General features: G+C 40.3%; 1 protein-coding gene across 1 annotated transcript; it reads left to right on the forward strand.

Moving 5' to 3' along the window:
- The first annotated feature begins 1,344 nt into the window (after positions 1-1,344).
- TLR5 (toll like receptor 5) lies at positions 1,345-10,860 on the forward strand. Its single transcript, XM_063330959.1, has 4 exons — positions 1,345-1,411; positions 3,112-3,207; positions 3,442-3,566; positions 6,350-10,860. The coding sequence occupies exons 2-4, from the start codon at positions 3,205-3,207 to the stop codon at positions 8,937-8,939; spliced, it is 2,718 nt and encodes a 905-aa protein (XP_063187029.1). The 5' UTR covers positions 1,345-1,411; positions 3,112-3,204; the 3' UTR covers positions 8,940-10,860.
- Positions 10,861-15,768: the final 4,908 nt, after the last annotated feature.

Consider the following 15,768-nt stretch of genomic DNA (forward strand, 5'->3'; position numbering starts at 1 on the left):
CCATGGACGTTTTCTTTCAAACTATAGCCAAGGAAAGGTCTCTGATATTATGACCCAGTTGGACCATTAAAGGAAGTGGAAGACCTGAGTACTTAGCCTTCTTCAGTCTGGTTCTCACTCAAGGAAATGGCTTTAACCACAAGGTTATAAGCACTTAAGTATGTTAGGTAACAGTACCTTTTATCTCTCCTGCAAGAGCTTGGCTGTGCAAATAAGAATGCAAGAGCTGTGAGGATTTTTTTACTGAGCAGGGGTTGGAAGAAAAATTCCTTGAATTATTTCAGAATGAACACTGCTTGCTTGATTTTGCTTGTTTAATCCAAAGCGCTAGTTTAGCTAAAATCCATAACCAGACTTCATCTTTAGAGCCCGTGCTGAGTAAAAAATTAGCAACTAATGTTACTGTCCTCTACGTCCCTTTGTCCTTATATGCCCTGGCATAATGTTGCATCGAATCAGTATTCCCCTTTTTTTGCGGAACTGGGGAACTGTAGCTAATGCCTCAGTTTTTTTCTTAGTATGTCTTTCCACTTTGAGGTACTGGTTTCTAAAGTTACAGCCTCTAGCCTTAATAAGTTTGACCCATTCTCAGAAAAGTCATAGGTAACCAGCTCAACTGTTCTAGATACTTTAGAGGAAGTCTCAGCCCTGTGAAATATAAATAACAGAGACAAGTTTCCATCATTTGCAGTCGGGTTTGCTTGTTATTCTCCTTTTTTGGAGTTGGTTGGTTTGGTTTGGGGTATTTTTGCAAGTCTGCTTCGTTCTGTTCGAGTGCTTCCACAGAAGAGTCAGTACAATCCAGATAAGGTAGGAGCTGCATTAGCCATGTATCAGGGATGGGGCATATCATTGTGTGGGGGCTGCGATAGGTTTGTGCGTGTTTTCTAGTCTTCGTTGTGGGACTTTGATGTGAAGTTACTTTTCGGACTGGGTAGCTAACATCCAGGATTCCCCAGGCAGATAGCTTAAGTCTTACCTTACCTTCCAGACTAAATAGCAATGTGGAAAGAGGACAGATGCAGTAGGTCTTGCTAATGTAGGATTTAAACCCCCTTTATATGCTGGTGCACTTGGTCCGTGCCTAAGCCAAAGTACAGTGAAAAGGGAATGAAGAAAAGAAGATGGCAATGGAAAGTGGGATCATTCACTGACATCTCAAGTCTTGGGTCAGGAGCAGAGTCTCGCATAGGCTCCTGCAGCACTTCTGGGTTGGCTCAGCCATCCCACGCTGCTAAACGGGTGAGAGACCATTTCAACCCTAACTGCCAACAAGCTGTATGTGTGTTTCATTGTATTTTACAGCTCAGCTTTGTCCCGTCAGCGTGGCGAAGTGGTAATAGACTGTTGTATCTGCCATAACCCCTTTCTTGGAGCCGTTACAAGCACCTGATATGCACCATGGGCAAAGGTCAGTTACAGATGTACAAAGATCAGGCATTTAAACTTTAATACTATCAGGTCATGAACATTTTCCTAACATTTGTTCTCAAAAGCAAACTGGGTTTGAAAGAGGAAGGAGGAGACAAGAAAGAAAGGATTTCTTTGACTTTGTCGGGATTCTTGTTCCAGAACTTGTGGGGTGAATCAAGAGTGCTTTGAAATCTTAGAGTCCTCCTAGCTGACATTATCTATACTGAGTCAGGCTTAACCTAAAACTAAGCAAAAATGTCCTCATTTACCCAAAGGTTCCAACCTCTTCCTGTTCGTTGTTTCCCTTTTCCCAGTGTCTCTTTCATGCCCACGTGCTTTGTACCCGCAGCTGATTTCTTTATTGATACTCTTTGTGAGTGCTGCACTTCGCCAGCTTCTGGCAGAAAGCTCTGAGGTTAACTAACTCTTCTAGGAATTGGTTAATCCCTTGTCCCAAAAGGATTTAACAACTGACTATTGTTTCTGCTCTGGGAAAGGCATCCTGCAACCTTTGTCAGTAACACTGGATGCCATGTAGAGGCACAGTACGCCAGAATAGTTTCATACTAAGAGCACAACTACTTCAAGCAGAATTTAGAAGCTGTGTATGGGCAGGACCCCCAATTCATTATATCACAACTGTAAACATGTCCATCCCTACCAGGCAAAACAGATACTCTGGTGAACATAAGAGAGGGACAGAAGTTGGCAAGAATGTACTTAAATTAGTAGCTAACAATCAGAAGCAAAACATTTGAAATTATATGATTTTCTACACAGAAACATCTATTGCTGATTAGATTTGAAACCGGATAACTATTTGAAATCTTAGAATTTGACAGAAAGCAGAAGCATGGCACCAGTCTGTCGAGAAACTTATTCATAAACACTGCTGCAAACTCAGTGTAGTTTAGGTTAGATGAATATAAAACAGCCTCTGTTCAGTTAGCTGGACTCTGGACATATACATATAGAAGTTGGCTTAAATATCTTTTCAAAACATTCACAAGAAAAATTGTACACTGATGATGAAAGCAGTGTACATATTAAATTTTAAGTTAAATCAGTGTAATTTTATACACAAATCCATCTCACTATAGAAAAAAATAACAATAAGGGACAATTAAGATGGTCTTTGTCTCTTCGGTACCTAATGTTTTTGGGTATAGAGGGGATTGATTTTACAGGCAAGAAATACACCCTGAAGTTGTTTAATCCTCTTTCTTCCCTTTCTCTGCAGAGTGTTTGTGCTACCTGTGACAACTAGTGGTGTTTCACAGAAAGACATCACGGTAACAGCAGCACTCGTGCAGGCTCCAAGTGAGCTCTCACATCTTGCTGTCCAAACAGCAAGACCCTTAGCTACAGAGCTAAAGGGAAAAAAACCTTCCAATCTGGCAGTAGGATTAATGTTTATCCCTTAATCCTAAAGCAGGCTTGTGGTAATTAGAGATGAGATTCTCACACACTCATCAAAAGATACTGCTACCTTTATTATATATACACCCTACTCATCTGTGATTCAGTGACCTACAGAAAATGGCCTGGATGTTTTTGTGAAAGTTAGCATAAGCAAAAAATTTAGATCTTTTCTTTTGGTGCAGATAATGAAAAATTTACCAGCTTTACCTCTGTCTTTACTTCTTTATCCACTGACCACATCCCAGACACCTAAATGACACGTACTCTTCGTCACAGGACTTCATCTTTGTGGAGTTATTTCAAGCAATTGGTGCTTGTGACGGGCACACAGTTCCTCTGGCTGACTGAGTTGTCATCTAGGAGGATATCATGGTGAGTGCAATAGGTTATTGAAAAGATTTTTAAACTCTTTAAATCTTATTGATGATTATATCAGACTGGTGTTCTCTAGAGTCCACTCAGGTAGCCAGCACCTCTGCTGCTTGGCTCCCCAAAGCCTATGGCTGACAACTAAGACGCATTTAGGCCTGCTGGTCATTTTCATAAGCACATACGGTATGTGTCTCTTCACTTCCACTGGTGTGTGCTGGTTCATATTTGACCTAGGGCTATGTGGCAGAAGGAGGGGAGGCTGCGGAAGAGAGTAAGCACGCTACTGAATGCTGCACAAAACCAGTTCTCTTTTTAAAAGGAAGCAAATACTCTCGGCCATCAGCAGGGACAAAAATAAGGTATGTAACCCGTTCTTTATTTATGTGGACTCCAGTGCATTTTTGATGGGGGTGTGGAAAGAGGAATGGCACTTCATCTCCATGTCCATGCACAGGCACGTAACCGAATGGGATGGTCATCATTTTGTGGGAAGAATATTCTTCCCAAAAGGATTTAGGTGCTAATGTACAATGGTGAAGGGTTGTATAAAGTGCTACATGGAGGGATTCTGTTAAATTAAAAATCTTTGCTGTCCTCACGAGAGCAGTCAGAGGCATTCCTTACTGCCAGCATCCTCCTCCTGCTCATGGAGGGCTGAGATTTGAGGGAAAAGGTAGTGACTCATGCAGAAAAAATTGAGGGAGTTTACAAATGTTAAGAGATTGTTAGAGACTTCTTCAACTTACAAGAACGTGGAAAAGCAGATAAATGTAAAAGCAAAGGTGGCTAGAAATATTTCACCATTTTCTTATTTTCTAATAATAAAAATAAAACTACATTTCTAAATTTAAAAACAACAACTTTTTCTAATTTTTACACTCTAAACACTTTGAGCTTTCTCTTGTGGTAAGTTGATACACATGTATTAAATTCGATTTCCAAAGTACTTTCTATTTGTCACTGCTTTTGGTGATGCTGTGATTTTGCCCAAACTTTAAAAACCAGCCATAACATTTGGGCAAATAACAGGAGTGGAAATGTAAACGTCTGAAAGATAAATGTAATTTAAAACTCTTTGTGCTAAACATCTTATATTATGATGTCAACAAGAGCCATTGTAATAATAACAAATAATAAAAGGGAAACTTGGGGTTGTGTTTTCATGGTTCCAGCAAAGCGAAACGTAAAAAGTCAACAGGATCTTGAGTGACCTGCTGTATGTTTAGCTGTGTCATTTTTAATAACCTACTACATTTTAGTCACAAAGACAAACATTATACAGTTTATTCTTTATAATGTCCCCTTCTAACAGCGCATGCTAGGTCATAAAAAGAGGGTAGAAAACACAAATATTTTCTAGTACTAGGAATTATTCACCATAGATGCAGTTAAAATCTCTTAACAGAATTTTGATACACACTGCAATTTGCTTTTCTTTGCAGCAGACCCTAAATTCCTTAGTGAAACAAACTGTGAGTGAAATTTGAATGCCAGGACTTCGGAATTCAGGACTCTATCCTATATTCATAATCTCTTTTACTTTCAAGAATCAGATCTTGTCCCAAAACCATGAAATTGTCTTAAAAAATGACAAGATTATCATTTTAAGTTGCAAGGTATGTACATTTCCCACTTGGTGTTTGAGCCTCTAGGGTGGAAATTTGCACTCACCCTAGTAGTCACAGTAGTTACAAGTTAAGGTTTTAGTATAATCAAAGGACTTTGAGAACATCACCAAAAACATTAGGCACAGTGAGATTGTGTCATTTAAGAGACTTGATGGTACTATAATATTTTTGTACTTCCTATATAGCAGATAGTTGCTAAAATGGCTAGCCCTTTGCAAGGGGAATATCGTGGTGGTTTCGACTGACACGCTTTTTCATTTCCCAGAAATCACTTTGTATGACGGCAACACGCATAAGATGATTTTAGTTCAAGTGCAGTATTCTGCATAGAATTTTGTACTTGTGCTTTAAACAAGCAGTGTGCTCAAATCATAATAATAATTAGCAGGGTTTACCTCTCTTTAATTACTGGCTCAAACCCAACTTTTTTCCATTAGAAGGCCATCAGGGATTTGGTTCCATAAGGATTTACACTTAGTGAATTTTAAGCAAATTGTGCTGGAGGTCACAAATACTCTTCCATGGGGTTGTCATTTCATTCCAATAAATGCAGAGGCAGATGGTTGCGATCTTAGTTAGAAGGTTTTTTTAAACTACAGTACACAAACAGCCACTTCAGAGCTAATAACTTGCTTTCTTCTTTACCATACTCAATAAAAAAGACCTTCCTTCCTTTGAAGGTTTTTGTTGCAGATAAAAAGAGACAAACAGGCAGGTGGCATAATGCAAGGAAAATCCAGAGTGGGAATAAATTAATAAATGGATTCATCAGTGAGATGCATAAATTATGTTATGCACCTTTTTGTATAACAGAATTTACAGTTCAGGAAATGTAGTTTTCCATAAAATGTTAAATCTTGCAGCACAGTTTCAGACTACCCCGTTTTTTCTTTTCCTTCACTGTTTGTTCCTGCCTATGCTTTCAAAACTATTTTACAACCCTTTCAAGAGCAATTTCACATTGCAGGGTTAATCTGAGGCTCAAGGAGCCCCAAAAGAGGTCCCCCTTTTTAAAATTCATGGCTGTTAGGCACTTCTGTGTGACAATAATCTGAATGCCAAACAGCATGATTGCCTTCACAAGGAGAGCGCTCAGGGAGAGGGCAGCGTTGGCCTGCTCTGTTGGGATGACTGGATGACTGCACTTTGGTAATCTAAACTGTTTAAACCTGTTTGGATAACTGATGAAGGAATTAAGCTAATACACCAGCATTATCAGTTCCGTGACGCAAATTAAATAGCTAAGCCAGGACTTTCACACTTATCTGGAAGGGTTGTGGTGCTCCCCTTAAGGTAGATAAAGGAGGCTTACTTTTCAGGTCGTAGGAGGTGCTCACATCTCTTTGGGACCCATCTTCTGGGACTTCAGAGAAAGGATAGATCCCAAATCACTAGTCATTTTTAGTGTGACATTAGTCTTTTATTCTTCAGCTGTTAAAAATGTGCCTTACAACTTACCGCATAGATAGCCAACTACAGAATTAATGCTTACTATTCTCACTTTTTTCACATAGATTCATGATGATTCGTCAACAGCTAGTACTTATCTTTGGAATATCACTAGCTAGTGACATATGTTCATGCAGAAGCTGTTATTCAGAAGCCCAAGTCTCCATATATTATTACTGCAACCTCACAGATATCCCACTTGTGCCAAAGGATACAGTGAAGCTTTTGCTAACTTGCAACTATATCAGACGAGTGACTGCAACTTCGTTTCCACTGCTGGAGCACTTACTGCTGTTGGAAATCGGAAGGCAATATGTCTATCCTGTTACCATAGGAGAAGGAGCTTTCAGGAACCTGCCAAACCTCCGTGTCTTAGACTTGGGATTCAATAGGATTCTTCAACTGGATCTTGATGCTTTTGTGGGCTTGACAAGTCTGACTGTACTCCGTCTGTTTCGTAACTACCTTGGAAATCCCATCCTGGAGGAACGTTACTTCCAAGATTTGAGCTCATTAGAAGAATTGGATCTTTCAGGGAACCAAATCACAAAACTTCAGCCTCACCCCTTATTTTATAATCTAACAGTCCTGAAATCTGTGAATCTGAAATTCAACCAGATATCCAACCTGTGCGAAAGCAATCTTACCAGCTTCCGAGGAAAACACTTTTTATTTTTTAGCCTCCGTTCTAATTATTTGTACAAGACAGATGAAATGGCCTGGGCCAAATGCCCAAATCCATTCAGAAATATTACGTTTAACTCACTAGACCTTGGTGACAATGGCTGGAGCACAGAGAAAGTCCAATATTTCTGTACAGCCATTAAAGGGACTCAGATCGGTTCTTTAATATTTAGCTCTCACACAATGGGCTCAGGATTTGGCTTTAATAACTTAAAAAATCCAGATAATAATACGTTTGCTGGACTAACAAGAAGTGATCTTCATTTGCTTGATATTTCAAATGGTTACATTTTTTCTCTCAATTCTTTAGTCTTTCAAAGCCTTGATAATCTGGCATTGTTGAACCTTTTCAAAAACAAGATCAATCAAATCCACAGGCAAGCATTTTTTGGCTTGGGAAACCTAAAAATTCTCAATCTCTCAAGTAATCTTTTAGGCGAGTTGTACGATTATACTTTTGAGGGTCTACGTAGTGTAATATATATTGATTTACAGCAAAATCATATTGGGATGATTGGCGAAAAATCATTCAGTAACTTAGTAAGTCTGAAAACAATTGATCTGCGAGACAATGCCATCAAAAAACTCCCTTCCTTTCCACGTCTGACCTCTGCCTTTTTAGGTGACAATAAGCTAATGTCTGTAGTCGGCAGAGAAATCGCAGCGACATACCTTGAATTAGAAAGAAATTGGTTGGCAAACCTGGGTGACCTGTATATTCTTTTCCAAATTCCAGATGTGCAGTATATCTTCTTAAAACAGAATCACTTCTCTTACTGTGAGAAAAGTGATAATGCTATAGAAAACAATCAGTTAATCTATATGGATCTAGGTGAAAATATGTTACAGCTTGTGTGGGAGAGAGATTTATGTTTGGATGTGTTCAGGGCACTGTCCAAGCTTCAGGTTCTACATCTGAATAACAACTACCTTAGTTCTCTTCCACAGGAGATTTTTAGAGGTCTAACATCTCTAAAAAGACTTAATCTAGCTTCCAACCTATTGTCTCATCTTTCTCCTGGGGTTTTTCCACAAAGCCTAACAAACCTAAACTTGTCTGGAAACCAGCTTTTTTCCCCTGAGCCTGAAGTCTTTATGACTTTGAGTATTCTGGATATAACACATAATAAGTATGTCTGTGATTGTACTTTAAAGAGCCTGCTAGTGTGGCTAAATGAAACCAATGTAACCCTAGCTGGCTCAGAAGCTGACAGGTACTGTGTATACCCACCTGCATTTGCAGGGGTACCGCTGTCGTCTCTGACATACGATGGTTGCGATGAAGATGAACTCCAACAGACACTCAGGTTCTCGGTATTCATCTTCACCTCCGTCACTCTTCTAATGTTTCTGATGACAGTCATCGTTTTCACTCGATGTCGGGGGATTTGTTTTGTCTGGTATAAAACTATCACAAAAAAAATTATAGACAACCGTCCACAAGTAGCAGATAAAAGTGAATACAAATATGATGCATATTTGTGTTACAGTAAAAATGACTTTGAATGGGTCCAGAATTCTTTGCTAAAGCACCTGGATTCACAGTATTTTGATAAAAACAGATTTACCTTGTGCTTTGAGGAAAGAGATTTCTTGCCTGGGGAAGAACATATCAACAATATTCGTGATGCCATTTGGAACAGCAGGAAAACAATTTGCATAGTGACCAGGCAGTTTCTCAAAGATGGGTGGTGTGTGGAAGCCTTTAATTTTGCCCAGAGCAGGTACTTCTCTGATCTGAAAGATGTCCTCATTATGGTAGTGGTCGGGTCGCTTTCTCAGTATCAACTGATGAAACACAAACCGATTCGAAACTTCTTACAAAGAAGTCGATATTTGCGGTGGCCTGAAGATTATCAAGATGTAGACTGGTTTTTAAATAACCTTTCTTGCCAAATTCTGAAGGAAAAAAAAGTGCACAAGAAAGCCAGTGGTATAGAGCTGCAGACTGTAGCAACACTCTCGCATTGATAGCGTGTGGGTTGCTGGCTTTCTAAATGTCTCTTTTCCAGCCATGCCAGGGCAGGAATAAAGAGAAATTTGCTTCATCTTCCCTTGAAAAAGCAGGGAGAAAGATGACTATTTCACTATATACCCTAATAAACATGGAAACAGCTTGAAAGCAACCAGCAAATATATGAAAGTGCAATTATTTTATGGACTATGACACACGCTTTCAGATGAATTAAATGAATCACAGATGCTTCACATTTTGGATGCTCAGCTTCAGACACTTTAGTCCTGATTTTTGGAGTACTGCTTACTTACAGGTCTGTTTCAGTTCGAGAAGGATGTCCATGGTTGTTTTGTTTTTTTTAAAGAGCCCATGGTACTGTATGGGAGTGATCAAGTATGCTCTCACGTATGGCCTAGCCTGACCATGACTTCATGGATTACTTACTCCTGTGCTTTCTGAACTCTGTAACTTTTCATGCTCTGTTTCAAAGTCGCATCAGTGCTTTGCACCTTTATGCTTTAAATTGGTGTAACACAGATTTCGTTTCTTTGTTTTCTACTCGATTAGCCTCAGCTTCTCAACTGGAACGTACAAACTTTGAACTTTATTCGTCCCCTTCCCCTCCACAACTTCTTGGCTTGGTGATAAAACTACGGCCATTGGTCTACTTCATTTGCTGCCTGGTGATTTTTCAGTCGAGCTGCCTCCTGCCCTGCGGAGAGGAACAGGTACCCCTTTAGATCTGAAGCGAGCCTGGGCTTGAAAAGCAAACAAGAAACTACCTCAGCAGCCGTGCGGGCTGTACACCAGTGACACGGCCAATAGCCCAGCGACTGCCAGACATTCTGGAAGTGGAAAGTACAGACAACTTGTCGGAAATTTGGGTGGTTCTCTGTACATCCTGTGTCCTGATCAATTCTAAGGGGTTTTTCTGCTTCTATTACAACATTTTTTTAGAATCATTAGTGCCTGGTACTCTCTTACCTCTCTAATCATTTTACCACTGTTTGTTCAGGTGTGTGTCTTCAGGGGGTTATTCAGGGTCATTTTAATAAAAGTCTGACTCAGTGTTCACTGTTATAGAACCCGCACCTATTATTTCTATGGTGACATACTCCTGGAGTGTACTGTTCATTTCAGTTTGTACATTTATTCAACAAAAGCCTACCAATGTAATTTCAATGAGTTTTTTGCTGTAGTGAGGAAGCAGGAACGGGAGGTTTTATAAGCTGTCTTGACCTTGGCTGCAAACAAATAATACTGCCTTAACTACTTTGATGGAAATGAAAAAGTACAATCCACTTCACATCAATGTAGTTGTTTGAATACAGACATGCCTGTGGCTGATCTAATTTACTCTCAGTGTACAGGATTTCTATTGATAAAATTACTACAGTAAAATATTGCTTCCTTCTCAATCAGTGTAGTCATTCAGGAACAGAAAAGGGCTAAACCTTGGAAAATTTTCCAGGCGGCATGGGGCCGGGAGGAGTGGATTAGAAAAGGGATTGACTGTGCTGATGAAGCCCTGGGTGTCGCTGTTGGCTCAGATAACAGCAAGGGCTTCCCAAATTCCTCCTGCCTCCCCTCCACTGCAGCTGCTGCCATTAGGGAAAAAATGCTGCTGCAGAGGGAGGTGTGGAAAATGAACCAGCAGCCCTGGCTTCCCACAGCCCCCCTGGGCTGTCAGAAAAGCCACTGCCTGCATTTCAACTCCCCGCATTTCTTACAGTTCTCTGAAAACGTCCAACCTTTTTCCTTCCCCCCCCTTTTTCCTTCCCATTAAAAATGGGAATTTTAAAAACATGCTTAAATTATATTTGAATGAATGTCACAAAACATTTTTGGTCAAGTGTTAATTGAGAGCTTTCTCCAGTTAGGACCTTATTGTATACTTACAAGACACTCCTATCACTTCAGATACTTAAAACTTACTTCTGCTAACCTATGTATGCAGGAATGACAAGAAGATACAGAGATTACTGAGATGGCTTTAACCAATGTTTTTCCATTTTGTTTGAAATGCTTCTGTCTACTTCATGCTTTTGTCACTGCTGGGAGGTGGCTACATAAAACTTGTGTTTGGATGAAATTTCATTGTCTGCCTCCATCCTTATATACCATTTTGGAAACGTAAAGAGATCAAACCTGTGTCAGGAGCAGCTGGGAAAACTTCTTTCTACCACAGAGGCAGCTTAGAAACATAGAAGTAGCCCAGCCCCCATCTGCCCCTTGCAAATTCTATTGTGAGGGGTCTACAAAAGGCAGTAAAAGGATTTTTGGAGAACATGCTGCTGAACCATTCCTGATTGTGGAGTGGTTTGCAGGCATATGGATAACTGCAGTGTCAAATTTTAAAGAGATACAAAATAACTTTCTTTTTTACTCACTAAGAAACCACTCCAAGCCTGAGACTCTCAGAACAAATGCAGTTGGTACAGTCTGTCCTATACAATGAAAAAATGGCTTCAAATAGATCATAGGACCCTGTTCACCACCTCTGTAGAGTCACCTATTCTTAAATGTCAAATCCCAGGGAACTGTCGAGAAAGGGCTTGTGCAAACTTTATACTCTGCTCAGCAGGAACCACAAAAGCATCCTGTACAAAAATGGAGAATGACTATGCTTGATGAATTAAGGCCATAAATTGAGCCTCAACCTCATAATTATTGATCAGATTCCCTTCAGGCTCACTGGGAACATTACTGCTCTATTAGAATTTTATGGCTCTTTAGTTAAGGATACTCTCATCAGTTTTACTCACCTTCCTCAGTGAAAGACATTAACTTGTTGGAGAGTGTCCAGAACAGGGTGTGAAGTGTGACACTGGCTCTAAAGCAAGCTATTAAGACGGAAGCCAGTGAATTTATTTGCAGTAGCAGCACAGGGAATATTCAGAGGACAGTGACTCAGTGCCACATGGTATCAGCTCAGATATTTAACAGTAGAAGCCCACCCCCACCATTGCAATATGTATTCTAAACGTTAACTGGCCAAGCAGGCAGCGTTGTTCAACAGCAACAGCTAGCCAGCCTGTCAGAGACTGCATGGGCTCCTACTCGAAATCAAGGCACTCAGGACCAGAACCCAGATTCTTCAAATATATCCCTATGGAGGGTAACAGAGAAGCCAACAATGATATTCCCGCATATTATTTCATATTTTACATGACTGTTATTTCACATGCAGTGAAATCAGGCTGCTTTTCCCCCTCCCATCTAACATGCATACTAGTCTCAGCAAAGCGTTGTCCAATTATATTTCCTAATCCCAGTCGCTAACCCCTCCTCAGAGAGACTGCTCAACGTGCTGGTAGATCTATCACCTTGTTAATTTACAGTTAGTATCCATCATTGCTCCCACCCCAATAGCTGTACTGCCTGTGTGGAGAACACTAGCATAGGTAAAACTACAGAGAGAGTTCAGTTTCTTGCGGGGGACACTCCTGCATTTGTTGCTCAGGGTCACTCTGCCTTTCATTTTCTTGCATCACATCATTAACTCAGCTCCTTTGCTGACTTCTGGGTCTTTTTCAGCACGACAGCTCTCCTGCTTCTCACTGCCAGAGACCATCTGGGTTTCAGATTATTGGATCCCACCTTCTCAATTTCATGTGGTGCTGATTATTTTACAATGGCTTTAACATGTTCTCGTCTTGCTGGAACTGTGAATAGCAGCAGTCCAGTTAAATCACAAAGCGAGGCCCATACCTGGCAAAATACTTACTTACAGACAAAGAGCAATACGAGTGCAACTGAGTGGCAGCGGTGAGTGGTGAAGACTCTGCGGACGGAACAGAAGCAGCACATATGAATCTGTGGGAAAGCAGCAAAATTAGGAAGGGTACACATGGCAGTCTGAACATCTTGCCATCAAAAGGGGACTTGGGTTCCATGAGAAGTGGAAACTTGAAGCAAGCAAAGACAAAGGAACAAGATACATCTTTAGGGTCTGACTCTAAAAACATGCCCAAATATAATGCCCTAGTACAGTAAGCAGATTTAACTTAAAATAGGACTAGCACTAGCAAATATTTGCAAGGTTTCTTTGCACTATACAGTACTGCCAACAGCAACTACGCAGTTCCATAAAATAAGGCTTCCAAAATCAGAAGACTGGTGTAAAAACCCTAAAATATTATAAAGCAATTATAAATTTTGTATTTGACCCTGTAAGGCCACATTTTTACACTTTCTCCATGATCACAACAAGGTGGATATTCATGCAGCCCACAAATAAAAGAGCCGAAGCTTTAAGAAATAATCCAAGTATTTCAGGACTTCTGCTTAACTGTGAAGTACATCTAAATCAGTCATGCCTTGAATAAGGAAGAGCTTTAGGAAGATGGTGAAGAAAAGACAGGCTGGCTTTCCTAGCCCGCTCTGGGCAGTGGTCTTACATCACAAATGTTTCTTTCATTCTTGCAAGATTTTCTAGTTGTTGCTGCTAAATAGGATCAGCAAAACTACAGCCTTCATTGTAATGAAATAACCTGAAGGAGAAGTGACAATATGAAGACTTCCCATACAGACAAATTTACATCAGTAGTCCTTACAAGGCCTCTTCTGGTGGTTATTCCATCAGGCTGCTTATCAGTCTCTGAGAAAGTATCAAACACCTTTGGGATGTCAAACAGCTCGTTCTGCTCTTGGGTACAAGCAAATTTTAATACATAATTTTTAGTTACCTGTTTTCTGTATTGTCCCTCACAAAGGCGAGCTGAGCATCTTGGTCTTCAAGCGTGACTGTGCTACTCCTGGCAGCCATCAAAGATTCCATACACCTGGAACAGAACTGCAGGTGCTGCTCCACCCGTATTTCCTTCAACTAAACAAAAGCTGCAAAAGCAAAGTTTAGAAGCCAAGGTTTACCTAGAAGGCCACTGTGAGCACTGACTTGAATCACAGAGAACATTGGATGCTAAGCAGGTACCAGAAATTTGGAATTCGGCCTTGTTAATCAACCTTGCATCACATCTAGGCATTACTGTTGGGCCAGTCCAACTCCTGCATGACTCTTTCTTGGTCTTTGTACAGATTGACGGGAGGCTTCTCTTCCCTTTCTAACCTTACCTTTGCTTTCTGTATTGTGTACATAAGGTGTAGTGGGTGCCAAAAATAAGTCTACATTTCCTTTCCCAATATGTGAAAGTCAGTATATAGGTATGACATGAGTTATTTCATAGCGCAAAGACTATCTATTCATAGCAAACTCTGTTTGTTTCAGACATGCGGTTTTCCTTCCTTTTAGATAGCCTATTGTTTGTCTTTTCCATTTGTATTAAAAATAAAATCTTTGAAAACTGCAAGTAAGAGAGAAAAATATATTTCTTCTGAAACTAACAATTCTCCAAACAGGAAGGTTAGCTTTTTCCTGTTTAGACATTATGTTCAAAGAAAGGAAGTCGGGATTTTCAATGATAATAATAATTACATGGTATGTAAATATCAGTAAGTATCAAAGAAGGCTTCACTCTTTCTTTAGCGTGTCCCAAATGTTACACTGCTGTTTAGAGTATCTTTCTCTTTACCAGTTCACCAGCCTCTTGCAAAACTGGGTTTATGAGCAGTCATTGCACTGGGTTGATCATCTGTGTGCAAGCTGCCACCGAAAAAGGACAGCATTACGAGGCTGCCTCCAGCCTGCATGGAGAGCAGTGACGGAGAGGAGTGGAGCAAACAGAGAATCCTCACACCAAACAACAGTTTGATGTGGCAAGGCTTTTTCTTTTTTTGTATCAGGATCACACACACCAGGCTGTGTAGCCTTTTCACGTTGCCACTCAAAGCTAAGTATTTCAAGCCATGCAGTCTGTTGACGCTGTTCCTAAAAACTGAATTGGCAATGTAATTTCAGCATTGTGATTAGATGCAATATCAAAACATAGATATTTGGTACATGTGGTACCTTGTAATAGTGAAACTAGAAGCGCTTCATAAAGATAAGTGCATTTTATTATCTTCTCTTTAAAGATGGAGGAATCGAGGCAGAGAGAATGAAGTAACGTACTTTTTGTCATGGGCAGCGCTGGGAAGAGAACTCAGGTTTGACAAAAGATAAGCTATTAGGTCCGTTTGCTCTGTTTTGTAGGAGTTTTATGACATGCATTTTTATTACCTTGGAAACTTAAGTCTTCTATTTATCTGTAGAACTAATTAACAGTGTAAGATCTCCTCTTAATGTACCACCAGTTTGCCTGTGTAAGGCAGAACTACTTTTATAGGGAGGAGATTGACAGTTGCCAACTTGAATGCCAGTGATTTTGGGATGATCACGATAGGAGCAAGAATTCTCTGGGCATTTCACTGGGAGTTGCTAACACTTTTCAGGTAGCCACATGGGCTGGTATTTCTGACGAGGGCTTGCAAATTAAGAACAAGAGGAAGAACACTGGAGGACATATGGCCTAGTCCAGGTGAAGATACAGCTATGGGAATGCCAGCAACGGAGCAGGGAGAACAGGGAGAAGACAAAGTATTTTTAAACACATGAACTCTCTTTTGAGAACTCTAAGATACCAAAATTTCATCAATGGTCAGGAAAAAGCTTTGGAATGAGCCATTTGGATACGTTGCTTCAAAACAATGAAGCCTAAGAGTTTAGTGTGAATAAGGAAAAAAAAGGTGAGACAATTAATGGTAGGAAGTATGAAAAATTAACAAACATATCCCAATTATAACCTCCTTTTTCCGAAGTTCTGATGTTCTAGGATTTACTCCCACAACTGCTCATCAGAAAGGAAAACCCTAGGCCGGTGCACCCAGCCTTCCCTTTGGGATGGTGAGAAATGCCAGGGTGAGTCACTTATCCTGTTATAAGAGTGTTAGCGCCCGCAGCCCTCC

This window comes from Chroicocephalus ridibundus, chromosome 3, assembly GCF_963924245.1.
Source record: "Chroicocephalus ridibundus chromosome 3, bChrRid1.1, whole genome shotgun sequence".
Classification (NCBI taxonomy): Eukaryota; Metazoa; Chordata; class Aves; order Charadriiformes; family Laridae; genus Chroicocephalus; species Chroicocephalus ridibundus.